Raw genomic sequence first — 19945 nt, 5'->3', positions numbered from 1 at the left:
GGGTTAGCCCGGTGATGGGTATTAAGGAGGGCACGTACTGCATGGAGCACTGGGTGTTATACGAAAACAATGGATCATGGATCACTACATCAAAAACCAATGATGTATTATATGGTGACTAACATAATAAAATTAAAAAAAAAAAAAAAAAAAGAAGTTGCCCTTTCCCTCTTCCCTGCACCTCGCTGGCATAATCAACGGAACTATCGCTTTTACTCCCCCTTTCCACTTAGAACTGGGCAGAAAGGGGAGTAAGGGAGCCCCTGTTCTCTCAACAAACTTTTCTTGCGCACTTGACAATGTACGGGATACTGTGTTCAGAAAAATAAAACCCGGCCTCGCCCCTCGAGGGTGCGGTGATGCGGGGGTGGGGGGTGGGGGGTGACAGATACGGACACCAGCAGTTACCAGGCGGGACGATGACGGGCTCTAACTGAAGTTAAGGACCAGTGGGGACACAAAGGGGGAACTGACTGCCTTGATCCGCGCATGTGTGGGAAACGCCTTCACAGGAGAGGCCACTTCGGAAAGTTTCTAGGCGGGGGTCGGGGACTCAAGAGGGAACCGCAGGGGAACCGCAAGCTTTGGGGGCAGCAAAGAAGTTCTCGCGACCGAGGAGAATGAGAGGGGCGTCAGGAGCAAAGTGCGCAGGGGCGAGGCCTCGGGAGGCAACTTTGTTGAGGAGCTTCTGGCTGTAAAAACTGGTCCCGCGGCCCAGCGAACCCACTTCGGGAACCGAGGCTGCTTCGGTAATGCCCCCGGGGGGCTGGGGACCAGTCGGGCTCTTAGGGCCGCAGGGCCGGCGCGCCGGGCGCCCAGGCTGAAGCTGGGGCCGGGAGGGCGGCTGACGCCCCTTCCAGGGCGCCGAGCGCGCGCGGGCCAGACGGGCCCCGGGGGTCGCGGGCGCCGCCGCACCGTGCGGGGCCGGGAGCATCGGGGCGGGCGAGCCGCGGACCGGCGGGCGGCCGCCAGTGCCGCAGCAGTTGTTCCCGACATGCTCCTCTCGGGGGAGGATTTCAAACCCTAGGCCACAAGCTCGCCTCCCTCGCCCCGGCCGGCCCCAGCAACAGGCGGTGGCGCGCGTATCATTGGCTGGGCGGCGCGTCGGCGTGTGTTGATTGGCCGCCGTGCCTCCCGGCCCTGCTTCGGCCCTCGTCGCCACCTCCATTTTGTCGGTAGAGGCGGAAGGAGGAGGTCGGGTCGGGACGCCGAGGTGGTCAGCAGCTAGCTCATCGGTGCCCGTGGGCTTTGTTCGTTCCGTGCCTCGTCTCTCCCTGGAAGGGGAGGGGGGCTTCGACGCCGAGCAGGAGCCGCCGCCGCCGCCGCCGTCCGAGCTTGAAGTCGGTGAGTGGCGGCGGCGCCGCGGGTGCGGCCATATTGGCGGCCGCGCTCCCCATTGTTGGAAGGAGGCGAGGGGAGGCGAGATCCGGAAACCGGGTCGGGCGCGGGCGGCCGGGGAGCACCCGGGCCCCGGGCCGGGCTCGAGAACGGTGAGCCGCTCGGAAGCCAGGCCCCGTCGGAAGACCCGAACTTTCTGGGCTCGCGCGGTGGATGACTCAAGGGCTGTTAAAACAAGTCTGCAAGGCCCTTACCCTTCCGAAAAGGAGGAGGCTTGTTTGTTTGGTAAACCGACTTCTTGGGATAGTAAATGAAACCTGGAATGTTTAATCCTCACTCAAAGGAGGCAGTTTTTGGTATATTTTAGATGGAAAATCGGCTTAGGTTATGGCCTGTGAAAACTTTTAAGATGCGGAGGAGTCGAGAGTTAGTAACTAAAGGAGACACTTCATGACGTAGACGTGTTGGGAGAGGAGGCTTTTTGAAAAAGGATACGTGATGTGTCGCAAGTTTGGGAAATTGGAATAAGATTTTTAAAACGTGGTCTCCTTAGGAAACTCATTTTAAGTGTTTCTTGGCATAGCTGTGAAAACTGTGCTTCCCTGGTTTGAACATTTTGGGGACAAAATCTGTGTGAAACTCTGAAAACTTCCCCCGGGAAAAAGGTAACTCGTTGTGGCACTTGCAAACCCCCGTCCCCCAGTTCCCCAGTTCCCGGATCGCAAGGCTGAGAAGAGTTCTTAAATGATGACAGTTACAAGATTATTTTCTGTCTTCGTTCAGGAAGTAGCCATTCTAAACTATTTCTGTAGTAAATATATATAAACGATCACTTTTCCCCGTTTTTTTTTTTTTTTAATTGAAGTAATGAAATAATCTTCACTTTTCTAGCTAGGACTTCTCTCAAACTTGTGTGCTGAGGAGACTCAGATGTTGGCCTCAGCTCCTAGGCTGAACTCAGCAGATCGGCCCATGAAAACTTCTGTATTGAGACAAAGGAAAGGATCCGGCAGAAAGCAACATCTATTATCCTGGGCTTGGCAGCAAGGAAGGGGACAGGTAGTGGAAATCCTGCAATCGGAAAAGCAGACTGAAAGGTATAAAATTCATATTATGGGGCAAACATCCTAAACTAATTGTTTTTATTTTTAAGGTGATTATTCAAATTTGCAGATAAGCGTTTTAAAGAAGGTAATAAAGGCTGTGCATATAATTGTGAACATACAGTGAAGTTAAAGCAGTTGAATAGTAGTTTTGAGTCTTTTCAAAAACGATTCTGGAGTTACACGTTGGGGCTACAGAACCTTCTTAAAGTTTTGAACTTTTCTTACTGGATTTTTGCTCAGTATTTTACTTCCACTTACTTACAGGTGACAAAGAAGCTGAAGATGGGTGGCGGAGAGAGGTATAACATTCCAGCCCCTCAGTCAAGAAACGTTAGTAAGAACCAGCAACAGCTTAACAGACAGAAGACCAAGGATCAGAATTCCCAAATGAAGATTGTTCATAAGAAAAAAGAAAGAGGACATACTTATACCTCATCAGCAGCTGCACGGCAGGCCATGCAAAATGGGGGGAAGAGCAAAAATTTTTCAAATAATCAAAACTGGAACTCTAGCTTATCAAGTCCTAGCTTACTTTTTAAGTCTCAAACTAATCAGAACTACGCTGGAGCCAAGTTTAGTGAGCCACCATCACCAAGTGTTCTTCCTAAACCACCAAGCCACTGGGTTCCAGTTTCCTTTAATCCTTCTGATAAGGAAATAATGACATTTCAACTTAAAACCTTACTTAAAGTACAGGTATAAAATAAGATAAAATACTGTTTAAATTTAGTTATATTTAAGGGTAGTTGTCCATTGTTCCAGACCAAATTCACTAGGGAATTAATCTGTTTGTAAAACTGCTAATTAATGTAGAAAATAGAGACTTCATCTTAACCTGTTTTACATGTTGTGTGCACTGTGTTGTAATGATAGTATCAGTGCAACTTAAAATTAACTAAATTATTGGTAATTGTACTTGATATTGTGTTCTCAATTGAGTAACTCTTAAATGAAACCTGTCAAGTTTAGATTTGGGGAATGGTAATCAGCTTTTCCTATTTGTTGGGCAAAAATACTAATTTAAGAGTATCATTCATGGATCAGATTTACTTGTTGAAAGCTAGTCAATCTGATTATAAGCATCCAGTTAAAAGACATACAGGGATTGAAAAGTAGTTGAATATTTGACAGTTTAAAGTCCTAGAACCACCCAAACCAGTAATAATGCCAACAACCTGATGCACTGCCAAAAAGAAAATGTGAATTTTTCTTAGAGAATAGTTGCATTTTAGTAAACTGTGTGCTGGTGAATGTGGCAAGGGCACGAGGGGCTATCTAATTTAGAATGAGACCATATACCCCAATGGCCGTTTCCTTTCATGCAGTGGGTATCCGCCAACTAAAGCACCAAAACCATTTGTTACAGAGACAGTATTCGGTGGTCACTGAGTAGCTTTCAAAATACATTTTTGTATTACAGCACTGCATAAGCTATTCTGACAGTGATCTGGTCTCAAATCATTCCCCGCAAAGCTTACTTAAAAGTGGGGAGCTATATAATGTGAAAGTTTTAAGTACCTAGGAAAGAGCCATGTAAATATATGTAATAAACTTGTAGCATATGTAAAGTTTTGTTGGCATTTATCCTACAAAAATAGAATATTTTAGTATGAATTTGCTGAATGTAAGACCATGGACTCTGTTTTTATACTATGGCCTGATTTTAAAGGTCCAAAATAATTTGTTTTTAAAGTTTGCCCTTGTGCTAAAGTGCCAGTGTATGTATAATTGATCTGGTTGTAAACTATATTTCAAAGTAAATCCTAGTGTAATAAGTTTATATAACTGTAAAGGTTTTAAGCTGCTAAAACACTTCCTATTTTTAAGAGATGTGAAATGCAGTATGGGACTGTTTTAATTTTTCTTCCTTAAGCCCAAAGATTAACTATTAAAGGGTCCCTCCAACTTTAAAGATTCATTTTGGCTTTCAATAACTTTTGTAATCTATAACGAATATAGTTTAGTGTACGTCAGTATATGTATTTTTCGTTACTAGTCAAAGTGCAACCCAGGGGACCGTTTATGCAAAAGATGTAATTTCTTGCATAATACCTTGTTGATACCATGTTTTACCTAAGTATAACAGCTAACCCAACAGTAAATTACAGATGTGTGTGGGCGAGTCAATTTAAAATTTCTTATTATAAGTGCCCTATTCTAATTTGGCAGCTTTTTGACATTTTAAAGCAGAATGGCCAAGTTGTATTTCTCCAAGTAAACTTAGATGAGGTAATAATATTGCTCAAGTCAAATAATGCTATCCTAAAAATTCAAGTTTACATAGTACTTAATGTACACATGTGAATTTCAAGCATGAAATTAAAATAAAATTGCTTCTTCCCCCCCAGTGGCTTATTTGTATTTTATAAAAAACTTATGACTGTCTTATTCTTAGAATGCGCATAATTAACCCAACTGAAAAATGGAAGGACTGTTGGTTTTTATGAGGCAACCAATGTGCCTGATAAAAGATGTTCTATCATGATCCCCCCACCCCCAGCAGGTTTAACAGTAAAAGGCCACAGAATACTTTGGAAACTAAGCTTCTGATTCATTATCAAGTCAAATAAAGCAGGTTTAATTACCTGCCTCTCCCCGCTTTTTCTACATTCTAAGGTGACTGAGGTTTATAGAAAAAAGAATTCCTCAAATTGACAAGAACCCTTGATGTTTGTATGTTATATATAAAAGCGTAATTTCCACCAGGGGGCTTTGGGGGGAAAAAAACGCCTAACAAGAACCACACCTGCTAAGACTTTCCAAATGAGGGATAGCTTCAACTTGTTCAATAGGTGGTGAACCCCAAGGCAAGGCCATTACATTATCATGCAAACCATAGGAAATAATTTGGAGGAAATCAAAATTTGAGTCTTTTTTCCTGTTCTGTTCCCAGTGTAAGGTCTATGAACAGTGCCAAGGACTGTTAAATTTTCTGTAACTGCACTGGAATTTCACTGGATTTAACAGTTTGCAGCCCATGTGTGTTAGTTTTGGACTGACACAATATATATTAGTTTTTTGGTTTGGGATTGACTCAAGTGATAAAAGTGTTCAGACTTGAGGATGGGAGTACAAAAGGCTTTTAACCATAAAGTTTTCAATAGCTAGGGATAACCTAAAGAAAAGGTCAACCATCAGATCATCTCATTCCTTGGAGAGGTACTAATAGTTTTGGTTAGCCTACAGGAATTTCCCAAACTATTGTACTTGTGAGAACCAAAGTTATTAGAGAACCAACTTATCCTCTAAGGTGAAGTCAGCCAAAGCGTGAGTCTTCAGTGTTAGAATTTTAATTTGTCATTATCTTTCTGATGGCAGTGTATAGTATGATGGAATCTGGGTCCATGACCTAGCCTACATTTAATTTCTGGTTAAGTTCTATTCTTCCCAAAAGCAAGCACAAGGTGGAAAAAAAACTGAAGGGTTTTGGTTTTCTAGTTTCTTTAATTGCATTCTCATTGGCAATTCTCTGTAAAACAGGAGGGAGAGTACATCTCAAAAGCCTCTTAACACAAATGAGGAAAGCCTACCCAGCCGCAAACACGGAAGGCAGAGCTAAACTAAGGGAAGAAAAACAAAAAACAAAACAAAACAAAAAAAACCAAATTTTTTGGCTCCTAGACCAAGTTTATTTCACTCTAGCATTCAAAGAGATGGGATCTACAAAAAAACTAGACACAAAGGCCTTTTTTTCACTTCTTTACAAACTACTCCTGTCAGTTATCAATGAAAGGAATTTTTACATGCCTTGCTTTTTATTCCAAATAAGAGAGTCCCGACTTCAATAGGGTGAAACAACTGTTAGGGATACATAGAAACAGAATGCAATAAACATAACCAACACTGTTGGAGGAGAGGGGCAGAGGAAAAAAACCCAAGAGAAGGAAACTTCTATAGCAACTACCTCCATCTTATAGATGTCAATAGTTGAATGAAAATAGGCTGCTTACTTCATTTATCAATGAAAACGTTTACTCCTAAAAAGCTCTGACCTTCTGGTAGAAATGCCGTTAAGATTATTCCTCAGCTATCACTGTACTGTCTTAAGTCATAGCCTCCCTTTTTCAAAGTATCTCAGGATTTTGTAAACAATATGGCCAAAAAGCAATACAAGGAGATTGAAATTTGGAAAGCCAGGATGGAGAGCCTGAGTCACAATAGCTGTGAGATCTCGTGTTCTATTTATCCTCTTTTTCATCCAGAAAGATTACAAACAAAATACTTTTTGGTATTAAATTTTTCATAAATCTATTAAATCTTCCTTCGCCGTGAACTCTATAGTCCATTATATTACTTTTGTTATAAAAAATTTCCCATTTGATTTAAAAAAAAAAAAAGGCACAAAACAGTAAAAAGGAACCACCAAATGAAAAAAACCATGAACTCTAACCTGGATCTGCCACTTACTTGCTGTTGATCTTAGGCAGGTTTGAAAAAATTTTTTTAATCAAACGGGGGTAAAAATGCCTCCATTTCGTATCTCCCATAGTTAGGTGTATTCTGCAATATTTTCAACATTTTTAATAAAGGCTTAAACACTTCCGTATTTTTAGATGAATAACTTTACACGAAAAGCTTAAAATATGTGGCAGAAATAGGACAAAAATCAAGTGTGAGTGATGGAAGAGTCAACGTATAGATAAACTTCATATCCTAATAAGGAACTAAGGAATCCAAAACATTTTCGTGATACTATAAAAGTTATTTATTCACTATACACAGAACATGTCCCCTATAAAATGTACATGTAAATCACTAAAAAGTATAATCTGGTGAACATTTTCTCAATTACAGAACATACTAAATCAGTTGGGATAACAGCTCTCTGTCTGCCTCAAAATAATCTAATTATAGCACCCAGAGTCTCCTTTATATCTAATGCAAAGTTAAATACTTATTTTGGGGATTATTTCCTAATATGTGTTTGAGGAGGCAGAGTTAACAATTTAATATAACTCTAGTATATTACAGTCACTGCACAATAAATCAGTTTATTACAGATTAAAACATTTTTTCATTATTTGTATTAATGGGATGCAAACAGAAATACTGGATACTTTTAAATGGCAGATAATCACAAAATTATCTTTGATAGTATTCTGGGTTTTATAATTACATTAAGATATGAATGGTGTAAAACAGTTACGAATATACCTCAAAACAATGAGGCCATACTGTAATGATTCACTAGATTGTGCTCAGTAGACATTAAGTAAGTGAATTTTCTCCCCAATTACCCAGTACAATTTTTGCCCACAGTAAGGGCTCAGTAAATAAATGTTTGCTGAATATACTGACTTAGGACAGAGGTGAGACAAGATGGACCCTCTTAGCTAGATGTCAAGTATTATAACTGGAATTTACCTGGGAAAGAGAACATAAGGAAGATGTAAACTGCACATGGCATACAAGTAAATAAACTTAGATGCCAACAAAGCAAATCATTAAGCAGAAAAACACTGGCACTGGAATAAACAAAGGCAAGATTTGCCAATAGCAAAAATGGAACTGACTTTAAGAGATAACCAAGAAAAAGTTTATATTGGACCATGCCTTTTCTCACCCACTTCAGTTTGAGACAGACCAACAGAGGCACTGTAAGAGACTATGGCTGTCTTCCTTGATATTCAGACATCCTAGTTTCCATTCATTTATTATGGACCTGTTACCCATGAATCAATATAAACCTATTCAGATTTAGGGATTAGTTTCCACAAGTACAAAGTTGAATTTCCTTTTATTTGTCCTAAAATGCTTACTTTCAAACTTGAAGGGACTTCAATTATTCCATGTAGTTTCGATAACATTCTTTTATCTTTTCAGACCAGAGTCAAAATATTCGTACAGTATTCATACTGCAGCACCTTCCACCCACCCTTTGGTCGCTTGAACTGCCCTTCTTTGGTTCTTTTTCCGCTTTCTCAGATCTTTCTTGAAGTGTAGTAAGCAGAACTGTACTGGGTATTCCAGCTGCAGTTTGGTCTTAAATAAAAGAAGGATGTTTGTCAGTTTGGTTTTCTTTATTCTTCTCTGTGGTATACAGGATTTTGTTAGTTGAACTGGATGTAGCAGCTTACTGGGCCAAATTTTCAAGAAAATAGTACAATAGTTCCCAGGTCTTTTCCCCGGGTTGTAAACTTAACAGCTCATACTCTATGTAGCACCTTTCCTTTCTCACTGAAGCATTATCTGTCATTTTTCTTCTTGCTTACTTGGCTTCAAAACAAAACAAAACAAAATGCAGAGATCTTAAGTAAAAATAGAGGTGAAGTGTCAGTCCTCACTTGAGTCTTCATATGATCTACTCTAATATTGACAACAGTGCCAGACACACAGTAGATACTCCATAATTGTGAACTATGCAGCCCAAAATTAAAGCACTGTATAAGGATCCTCATCAAGTATGAGTAGGATCCTAACTATCATGGGTTCAACTATAATTTAGTTCTTTTGAAGCTGTTAGGTATGTCACTTCAGAAGTAACCTATAAAGTTCTCAAGGAAATAGGGTGAGTCATATTAAGTGACATAAATAAAAATGAAGTCATCAGGCCTTCTGTTTCTACACAAAGACTGAGAACAATTTCAATGGGCTATCTCCTCAATCTACTTTCCTCAAATTATAGTCCATTAAAAGAAAAAAATCAGTAAGGACCAGGCCTGGGCTCAAAACTTAGATCTGCCTTTTATAGCCTTTTCTTTGTATCTCAATTTCCTTTTCTGTGATATGGGGTAAACCAAAGTATCTTTCTCCTAGGGTTTTGTGAAAAGTAAATGAGTTAACACATCAAGTTTTAGGACTGTGTCTGGCACATCATAAATACTCAGGAAGTATTAGCTATAATTGTTGTCATTATAAAGTAGCTAGAATGCAAACCATAAAATACCTAAACCAGTTCCCCAAAGTGGTTATCACTTAGTATATTAACTGCTCACTGACATTCAATGCAAAAGTATTTTAAATCAAGCCATAAATATAAGGCCCAATGCATCTTGCTTAGGACAGGAAGAGCAAAATTACTGGTCCATCCAATAATGAAAATATAAATTTACAATTAGCTGACTCAAATTTCATTTTAATACTTATCTTAATACTACCAATAATCTCTATGTTATTTAACCCAAGGGGCTTAATAAGCAATCATGAAACAACTCTGACATTACATAAGGAATTTTTAAGTAGTATATAAAAGATGTACCTTTCTGGCAAGTTCTATCACTTCCAAAGAAAAGTTAGTTGTGCCTAGTGCAACACTGATTAAAAATATTCCTAAATCTACAAAGAATTGTTTCCATTGTTATTTTAGAATCTCATTCAAAACTATAATAATTCCAGTTAATCATTATTTCCTTCATTTTGTTTTTATTATAGCATGTTTGCTTAATTTACAGCAAGCAGAAAATAAGCTGGGTCTTGTTTTGATCCAAACATTGATGTTTTAAAGGTTGTACACAATATTTGTTAAAAAGAACATATAAAAATACCTTTTTAGAAGCTTCTATAAGAAAGAAAATACAAAGTTTAACCCCACAACTTTCCTCTTTGCTAGAACTGCAAACTACTGCTACAGTTTTAAATAGACTTTTTGTTGTTTAAACTATACATCCAGGAAAATCTAAAAAATTAAAGAAACGTGCATATAAATGATTGCATAGCAGAACATGAACATTAACTGCAAACAGTAAAGAAATGAAAGTTAGAAATACTATCAAATATACAAAGGTTCTAGAATCAATCCTTTAAACACATTCCACAAACAGTATTTAAAAACCATCTTTTGTTCTTTACAGGCAAGGCCTACTAAAACCAAAATGGAAAAAAAGTAATCCTCTAAAAGGAATCGTTTCCCCACAATATTTCTTACTTATACCTGCAAGCAAGCAATCTAAAAATTTTAAAGATGCTAGCTTTTATTCTGAAATGAGATTGGACGTTTCCCTTTTATTGCTCCCCCCAAACGATCTCTCAGAGAAATGCTAGGAATTATAAATGGTTAGGGTCTTGTTTTCTTTTTTAGTCAGGTACTGCCAGGTACTATACATTGATAATCAAACTCAGAGATGTGACTCTTAATCAATCTTTTTCCAAAATATTTTAAATTTCATGGCACCACAGAATCACCTAGAATGGGAGTGTTCTCTTTCAACTTGCCTCACGTGAAATAAGCTGAGGTGTGAAGAACAAGCCTCCTTCATAAAGCGGTAGGCAAATTTTGATACAAATGCACAGACCGAGTGCTACAAGCATCAAAATTCGGTTCTTTTACACTATGCATATGCATAAACAAAATCTACTTGGAAACAATTTACTTGCTGCTTTTTAACAGCAGTAAGAAAACTAAGCAATATGACGACCAACAATGCTCCTTAAAGTTGAGAGTAACTACATGAGAGCATTTTTTTCCCCCTTAAAATTATTTCTGCCATCATTGACCTGCTCAAATTTTAAGGTGAGTTCTTCTGATGGTTATATGTTCCAAATCTTCAAAGAAACCAGAAAAAAGCAGTGAAGGCTCCATGTTTCAGTCAAAAACTCAATCTTCCCCCAAATCCTACTTAACCCAGTTGGCATCATTCCCCAAGACAGTGGGGTTAACAAAAGAACTATTCCACGCTCTGTTATAAATTAACTATTATCACGGGCCTAGACATCTTAACAAGACAAAAAGGTCCACCCTGAACCTAAATGTGTCTGATCAGTCAGTGTTGTACTGTGGCTACAACTTCACTTTTGTATCATTCTATCTTATTAGCAAGCTACATTTCTAGTTAACAGTTCTACCAAATATGGATATGAAAGTTTATTTTTAATAAGACAATGTTGCAAATTATGGTCAACCAACATCTTTTCACCAATACTTCAAGCATAAAAAATGAGAATCTTTACAAAAATATACAGAGACACCACAAATTGGTAGCTGCCCATAACATTAAACAAACTGGACTCTTAAGAGTGGCTTCTCAACAGCATATCATTTTAATTATAACCATTTGCCTGGTACAGGGAAAACTGACAAGTGTTTTTTAAGCATCATTGCAACATTGTATTCCTGATAATTTAAGTAAACCAAACTATGAGTAAATGAATGATACATGCCTAAAAATATCAAGGTTTATACTATCAGTGGCCACTGGACTTAGGACTAGTCCAAGACCTTGATCTAGATTTTGACCTAGACCTAGATTGTGATCTTGACTGAGATTTGGATCTAGGTGGTTCTTTTTTCCTTGATTCCTTTTCATATCTTGAGCCAGACTTATAATGTGTTTTGGAATCTGTTTTAGAGGTGCCTCTAGTTTTGGTGTGAGATGCAGACCTAGAACGTGATTTAGCCTTCATTTCTTTCTTGGGCTGGGACTTGGACCGTGATCTTGAATTGGATTTAGATCTTGAAAAAGATCGATTTCGGTGTTTGAATCTTTCAAAACAGAGGAGAAATACAATTAGAGTAAAAATTAGATTCTATATTAATCAAATTTGTTATTTTTAGAGCAAAAGTTCACTCTGAAATTGAAAAACGTATAAGTCTTTTTCAAAGCAAAGTTATTTACCTATCATTGTCGGAATGGCTTCTGCTACGCCGTGGTCTTCCAGCCGGTCTACTGCTAAAAAGTACATCAGAAAGAGCAAACAGTGACAAATGTCTATGTACAGTCTTCTAAAGTTTCTAATTAAAAAAAGTGAGCCATAATGCTTTTTAAATGAAGCACTAAAATATTTTTAGTTTCAATGAAGCATACAACGTATGTAATTAAAGTGTACAAAAAGATAAAAAAAAAATTAAAAGCTAACAAACATAAATCTTTTCTGACAGATTACTGTACTACACATCACACTTACTTTCTAGGACTATAAGATCTTCTATAGTTGTAATCAAAGGACCGGCTTCTTGATCTTCTTCTTTCATAACTCCGGCTTCTAGAACGTCTGTATCTGTCATAATCATCATAGCGTGAAGAGCTGTATACATTCCTCCCTTCCTTGGCTTTCATTTGATTTGGAGCTAATGAAATACATAGAACAGAAATATTTAGAAACATTAAAACCTATTATTTTAAGTCTTCAAATTATAGGAAAAATTTCTGTATTCTCTTCCCTTATACCCCCAAATTGTGTCAAGGTGACTAAATCTTGGAAAAGGTATTTGTTTTTGAGGATGTCTATCAGAATACCGTTTTATGTTAAAAATGATACTCTCAATTATCTTCCCAAATATTTCTTTCAGAGACCTTTTCACCATCTAGCTTGTTATCCAAAAATAAGCCAACTACTTCAACATTAAGAAAATTCACCACATTAAAATTTCTAAATTAAAAGATGAATGAACCATATGCTAACTTGGAATTATTCTGCTTGGTTTTCATTTTTTAGGAACACAATTAACAATGACAAAACACTTACTGGTAGACTACGAACAATGTTTTAGTATCAAAATGCAGTGATATGTGGTTATACGGGTCTGAGAGATCACAACAAAAGTGGCAAAGAGCACTTATTGGATGCCTTAGACATACCAGCATCCCTGGACAGTCCTCAATTCCTGTTATCTCATTCGATTCTATGAAGCAGATACTGGAAGTGTGTGTGTTTATATAAATACCACAGCAAATATCCAAGAACCCATCACCCAACCCAAGAACCAGAGAATTACTGGTAGCTAGTGTCTACCTCTATGCTCCTCCTCTCTTCAGCGGCTATTTTCACCTCTACCTTTTAGTATCTTGCCCAAGGTAACAAAATGGTTGAGCCCAAATTCAAACCCAGGTCTACCTGACTCCAAGGCTTGTACTCCTGCCTCATTAGCGGCTAACACCTGGTGCTTGCCTGCATAATACAAACCACAGACTAATATAAAACCGATTCTAGGTTTCACCCATAATCCTTCTCAGTTTAATTCTATCTGTTCATTTCCACAGCCAAGCACCCAAATACCCAATTATACCTTGAAGATCTCTGTATGAAAAGAAATGGCTGAAAAGACCCAATACTTTCCAAATTATTTCCCTTTTCATTTCACCCCCAGTATATTAAACATGTCACAGCAGATAGTATCGATCCACTTTCTTAAAAAGTCCAACACATTTCAGGCATTCTAATCTTCACGTTCTACGCTTTTGCAAAGCATGTGAGAGACTCTTATCTCTTCAAAAACTCTTTTTTAGATTTTGGACAGACAAATTGCAAATACTTCCAAAAAGAGGTTATCAAAGCACTGTTTAAAAATGACGTATTATACATATACATATATTAAGCATAAGGGTACTTACTCTTCCGATCCCCCTGTGCAAACTGTATTTCAATTTGGCGTCCACAAATCCATTTTCTGTCCAAATTATGTAAAGCGTCTTCGGCATCACGGACATCCTCAAATGTGCTAAATGTTAAGGGGCTTGGGAAGTTTTGCATACTTTGATAATGAATGAACATTCAGTTGGTAAGTCTGGAACAATTCACAATCTCTCAGTATTATTCTAGAAAATCATCCAGACCTCACTTACTTAGGTTGGTTGATTCAGCTATAGACACTTCACAGCATTAAATCACTTGTGATTTCCTCAGCATACATTTGAAAACACATGTGATTACATATTATAAAGTTATTAAAATAACATCTGTTATAGCTGAACTACCAAGTAATCCTATCAAAAAATTTTCCTGAGTTTTAAGTTTTACAAAACAAAAAAGAAAAACAAATGTCAGTTCTATGTTGTATACTAAAACAAAAATTTCTTAAAATAAAACCAAAACTGTTTCTCATATTTTTGTTTCAAAGGAAAAAAAGAAAATGCCAATAGTTCTTGTGTAAGCAAGCAGAATATACCTTACCTTACAAGAGATAAAGCATTAACTTCAAATTTTATTTTGCTGTTTTTCTCTGATATATCTAACACTTTTATGTAGTTGTCTTCCTTTTACCATACAGGAAAGACTGGTATGCTATCCACTTGAGGATATCAAGACAGAATCAAGCAATAAATACTGAAGATATCACTATACCAAAAGCGTATTACACCCATGCACAGACTATAAAAGCATGCGGTCAAGAAATAACAGACCATTTCTAAATATTCCTGGACTGGAAAGCCCTATCCTAATACTAAACATTCAGCTCCCTGCAAAGTGGGTCTGGGACTGGTTTTCAACTTGAGAATTTCAAGATAACATTTATAAACCTGACACAGGAACTGCTGGTACTGTTTTTGATTGGAGAGGCTGTTGCCTTGCCTGCCCTCTTCCTTCATGGTCAGCATAATACTATGAGAACTCTTGGCTTTACAAAGTTACTCTGCCCAAATTTAGCTCCTTCCCTAAACTCACCATTCTGATGGAAGCCAAGCAAATATTCAGAGCAGTGTTTGATATAAAAGCTTTGGAAAGGGAACTGGGTTAAGTCTGGGTGTAGATTTTCATTCTATCCTAAAAATCACTCTTCTAACTTGTCCATTTATATTTCTCAAATTTGAGAGACAAGAGTGCCGATCTTGAGCTGATTAAACACCACCCCTGAAGAGACACATTCCCTTTAAGACTGATACTACTGTTTATTCCAGATATTAAAAGGTCTGCCTCACCAGATTTCCTATTTTTTGTTTTGAAAAGAATTAGGGACCACAGCAAGCTCCTAGCTCTCTCTTCCTGAAGCTATTATGTGTTATGTTAATGAAAGACAGGTTTCCCCAAGTCCTAAATCATGGGGCTTTCAACATGAAAAGGCAAAGGTTGATAGGGAGTTTAGAACCTTGAGTGCTATAAACCGAATACCCCTCAAGGTTAATGTAGTTGGGCTCTAAAATATTAAAGAAAAAGTTCACTTAATGGGTATACTACTTACTATGCCAAGAGGCAAAATATAATTTACTTTTTAGAGGATTAAAACTAAAAGGTATAAAAACTATTGAGATTAACTCATTCTCTGGATCTACCCTCAAAAACAGAATCCTGGGCTGGATGAACCATGGCAAAGTTCTATACATGTCAAGAGAAGGCTAATTGGGAACAGGGTCAAATATCACTCAGATGCTAGTTATGGAGAAATTTGTACTCGGGATCTTTGCAAAATCCTGAGACCTACTTCTTTTTAACTATTTTAAGACCATAGAAAGACTATATATATATAAGAAGTATAGATCGCCTTTAGATGACGACTCTCTTCTGGCCCAACTATCACATACTCTTGAGTCAAACTACTGTTGATCTTGATTCCCAGGCCACCCCAAACCAGTAAAATCAGGTCAACATTGTAAGCCAGAAAGCATCGCTTTTTTTTTTTTTTTTTAAACCAAGCCATCTATTGCTCTCATCCTCTCTGTAACAGAGCTTTGCAACCAATTCCCCCAACTGTCCTTGATAACTAGCTTTGCTGAAGTAGCAGCTTTCAACATTCTCCCTAAGTCTCACTAGGACCCCTGCTAAATTTCAAGAGACCCACTGAATTTAAGCAGTAACAATTTTTCCTAGGCCGACGCCAACAGCCCAAACCTTTGCTGTCTCACTGAAGATGTCACCTCAAACTCTGGGTCAGGAAATGACTTCCCGTAGATCCTAATTAGGTACCCATACAAGGGATAAGGCCTTCTGCAATCCACTCAGGGCTAACTAATGGTATGTGCTAAAGCAGTGCAGGACCAGCAGGCTTCAGAGAGCTAAGTTTAGAAGTCTGGAGTATGTGTGTGGCCACCCCCCCACAGCCACTTTAAAATCTATAAACAGGTAGTATCTCCAGTGGATTTGACCTTACAAGACCACCAGAGTTGTTTCTAAGTAGTTCCCAGTGCTAGCACCTGTCCCCCCTTTAAGCAAGGCTCTGTGGAGTCAGCTTGACCCCAGAACCTCATGCTACTCCAAAGAGCACTGCCTATTACCTATGGGATCTGACCATCTGGTCCAAAACAGAAATATGCTGAGTTTAAGCTTAACAACATTATATCCTGGTACACTTTAACTTGACAAGCTAAGAGAGAGTGCATTTATACAAGACCACAATCACAACATCAAAGGCCCACATAAATTAAGTTACAGGTTTTGTCACTAGACCAAACCAGAATAGTTTTGAAAATTAACTGCTTACAAAACATTAAAAAAAAAAAAGGAAAATAGTTATTCTGTAGGATACATCAGGTATGACTCCTTTAATCTTGGCCATCATTCAACTTCATCTTGACCTTTAACTCTTTAAGTGCTTGTCAGAAGGACTTGTCATGAGATGCTTGGCCAAATATGACAGATGGCTTTATCTTTAACTTTGAAAAACAACCTTTTCCCCCTTTTGTAGATAAAGCGAGGCTTTGTCTCCCATTAGGCTTGTCCTTCTTCCAGCTTTTCTTTATTTTTTCTTTTCCCAAACTCTCCCTTCTCTTCAAGCCTGATCCTTAAGAGGTCTTTGGCTTGTCTACTTGCCTTAAGTGTTGAACTCTACTCTAAAGGTTCTTTCATGCTTTCTCTTTGGGGTCGCCATAACTGTACAGCTTTACATTCTCTGAGGTAACAACAGAGGACAGCAAATTAGGGGACAATATTAAAGAAGTTTACCTCATTGTTATACAATTTGTTTTTGATCAAGTGATTCAAATTAACAGACAATACCAAACTTTAATTGCTAAGCACAAGAACATATCAACTTTTAATTTGACTTACATTAAAAGTGGTAGCAACCAGTGTATTCAAATTTAAATCACATTTTATAATCAATTGATTTGAGTTTCAGCAGCATGAATGGGAATTTAAATATTTTACTATTTTTGGATTAACTTTAAGAAATAGTTAAGAGCAATGTGTGAGTCAGAATTAATTTTCAAAAATTTGAAGACATTAAACATTTATTAGAGGACAAAAGTAAACTACTTTTTAGATGTTACCTCTTACATAAACTTGAATTTCAAACTTCAACACCCCTCACTAATCAGCCATCTGAAGAAAGGATATTGAACATAAGCAAATCCTCTTGGACGGCGCGTGTAGAAATCAAGTGGAACATACACATCAACTATAGGACCATAACGACCAAATTCTCTTCGTAAATCTTCGGACCTAAAACATCATAAAAAGACCCCCAATTTTTATGTTCACTTCTTTTAAAATAATTTCTTTGTAAGAAATAGGTATCTTTCTGTAATCTATCAATTAATGAAAGGGACTGTGTATCCCCACCTGACCTGAAACAGACAAGCTTTCTAAATCTCAACATCAAGACCCAACTGTAAGAACATACGAAAAATATGCCGGCAATCTATCTTTTTGAAAAAGGAATGCTAAGATCCAAGATTTTTGGGAGATAATGCAGTTTGTAATAAAAATCTATTACTATTTTACATTAACAACAGGAAAAGACATCTAAGGAAACTTGGTCATAAATTTATCTATTGTTTCTAACCACACCTTTAATTTTTCATAAAAGGCATGGTATCATTAGGTTCCATATAATAAGTATTACTAATGTTTTGCTTTTATAGTATCAAACCAAGATTAGTACTCTGAAAAATACCTAGCACTTTCATCCTAAAATTTTAGCGACAGGGTTAGACACGTAGGAAGTAGATAAAGGTTTGAAAAATAGAAGTCACAAACATATGTAACTCCTTAAATAATAAAAAGTCAAAATGACAAGGGAAAAATTTTCTAGATGTTTACTTTCCTACTTATAGTTAGGACGGAAAAATGTAAATAACACAAGGCTACAAAAATAAATTTGACTTTTGGGGGGTTAGAGTGATTGTGAAACGTAACGTCTCTCCTAGTGATACGATCTCTTCCAAAAAATTCTGACGGCAACTACAAGCAATTAAGGCAATTGGTGAGAACAAAGGCAGGTCTGGATTAATCAATTTAGCTTATCAACATCCAAATGGTAGAGAATTCCTAAACCTCACTTCTGAAAGAGTGACCAGTTATTTCCGGGAAATGGGAAGAACTAGTTCGCACCGTCTAACTGGAATAATCTTATCTTTCAATTTTCGACATTCCCTCTCTCCAAACATCTCCAACATTTTATTTTTTTATTATTTAGTTGACAGAGACACAGCGAGAGAGGGAACACAAACAGGGGGAGTGGGAGAGGGAGAAGCAGGCCTCCCGCTTAGCAGGGAGCCCAATGCGGGGCTCGATCCCAGGACTCTGGGATCATGACCTGAGCCGAAGGCAGACGCTTAACGACTGAGCCACCCAGGGCCCCAAACATCTCCCAACATTTTAAAAATCAGAACTATAACACGACAAAAAAAGGGTTGCGAATGTTTTGCCATACATGCCCCTCCCCCGATCCCGTTATTTCCCCCAAATTTTTTAACTACCAAAACCAAAAAAAATCTCGGGGCCGAGGGGGCGTGTACCCCAAAGAACGTGAACTTCAAATCAATGGGGAGCGGATGTTCGGCCGCGGCGGGGGCTGGACTTGCCGAGAGGAAGCGGGGAGGAAGGGGCTCCGAAGTGCGGAGGGGGAGGGGGGCCGAAACCCCGCCACGCGGCCCGCGTTTCCCCGCGGCGGCCTGAGAGGACCAGGGGAGCCGCCCTCGCTCCCACGCGGCGGTTGAGCCGGCGGCGCGGCCTAGCTGGGGCCCGAAAGCCCGCGCGGGACCCGCCATCTTCGCCTTCCCCTCCCCCGGCCCAGCGCGCCGCCGCCGCCGCCGCCGCACGGGTCCTCCCCAAGCGCTTGCGGCCTCCCCGGGTAGGCCTGGAGTCCCTCCTCTGTACACACCTGGTGTCGTCGGCCACGTTCCTTACGAACAGAGATGTGTTGGGGGGGCGCAGGTAGCGGGACATGACGGCGACGTGAGTCTCGGCAGGAGTACTAACGGGCTCAGTAAACCGTCCGCGGATCCGGCGGCGGATCCTCAGACACTCAGCCAGCGGGCTCCGCTACGAAACCGCCTCTTCTCGCGAGACTTCACTCCCGCCTCCACCCCCCTCCTACCTGGGCTCAACGCCGGGACCGGCAACGGTTATTTCCCGCGAGATTACCGGGCGTGCGCCTGCGCAGGCGGGCTGCTGGGCTACGTGCCGCAGCCTCGGTCTCATTCATTGGCTTCTTGCGCGGCCTCTTCCCCCTCCCCCAAGCCCGCTCTTTCTTTCTTTAGTGCTTTATTTTCCCGCCCTTTTCTGTCTTGCACCGGTTTTCCCCTACCCCCCCCCCCAAGACAGGAAGCAGACGTTTTAACCCCTACGCTAAAATTTAGTTATTGCTAACCAGAGTTTTAAACATTAGAAATCTGAGAGACCGCCGTATGATTTCCTGTCTCGTCCAACTTATGCCCTGGCTTTTATTAGATCGCTGACTAGCAAGGGAAGAATTTACATCCTCTCGTATTGGGTGTGAAAGGAAAGGAGGCATGTGTCCTTGCGGAGGGGTGGGCCTGCCTCCCCAGGGCTTTCTGCACGTCGTGGGAGCACTCCCGGAGGACCCGTGCCGGGGCTGCCCGTGCTCACACCCTTCTCGGTCATTTTCTCCACCGGTCCATCCTATTCCTCCTGATTAAAGGCCGCTCTCAACCTTTTGATTGGAACCCAGA

At 39.5% G+C, this 19945-nt stretch overlaps 2 protein-coding genes across 9 annotated transcripts; one reads left to right on the top strand and one right to left on the bottom strand.

Moving 5' to 3' along the window:
* The first annotated feature begins 397 nt into the window (after positions 1-397).
* Positions 398-6793, top strand: PNRC2 (proline rich nuclear receptor coactivator 2). Of its 3 annotated transcripts, none has more exons than XM_032391292.1 (3): positions 398-749; positions 2230-2435; positions 2709-6793. In XM_032391292.1, exon 3 carries the CDS (start codon positions 2727-2729, stop codon positions 3144-3146), a length of 420 nt encoding a protein of 139 aa, XP_032247183.1. In that variant the 5' UTR covers positions 398-749; positions 2230-2435; positions 2709-2726; the 3' UTR covers positions 3147-6793. The 3 variants fall into 3 exon arrangements, with proteins under 3 accessions (XP_032247183.1, XP_032247193.1, XP_032247174.1); XM_032391302.1 differs by lacking the exon at positions 398-749 and adding an exon at positions 1161-1344 and having other exon boundaries at positions 2234-2435; XM_032391283.1 differs by lacking the exon at positions 398-749 and adding an exon at positions 1161-1344.
* A 337-nt stretch (positions 6794-7130) lies between these two features.
* On the bottom strand, positions 7131-19326 carry SRSF10 (serine and arginine rich splicing factor 10). Of its 6 annotated transcripts, XM_032391274.1 has the most exons (7): positions 19135-19326; positions 17367-17471; positions 13712-13815; positions 12285-12447; positions 11996-12049; positions 11761-11862; positions 7131-8426 (listed from the first exon to the last, which is right to left on the bottom strand). In XM_032391274.1, exons 1-7 carry the CDS (start codon positions 19197-19199, stop codon positions 8366-8368), a joined length of 654 nt encoding a protein of 217 aa, XP_032247165.1. In that variant the 5' UTR covers positions 19200-19326; the 3' UTR covers positions 7131-8365. The 6 variants fall into 6 exon arrangements, with proteins under 6 accessions (XP_032247165.1, XP_032247121.1, XP_032247137.1 ...); XM_032391230.1 differs by having other exon boundaries at positions 7131-11862; XM_032391246.1 differs by lacking the exon at positions 11761-11862.
* Between the last annotated feature and the right edge of the window lie 619 nt (positions 19327-19945).

This window comes from Phoca vitulina, unplaced genomic scaffold (assembly GCF_004348235.1).
Source record: "Phoca vitulina isolate PV1807 unplaced genomic scaffold, GSC_HSeal_1.0 scaffold2, whole genome shotgun sequence".
Classification (NCBI taxonomy): Eukaryota; Metazoa; Chordata; class Mammalia; order Carnivora; family Phocidae; genus Phoca; species Phoca vitulina.
Note: the sequence above shows the minus strand (reverse complement) of the source record. Positions and strands in the feature narration are given on the sequence as shown.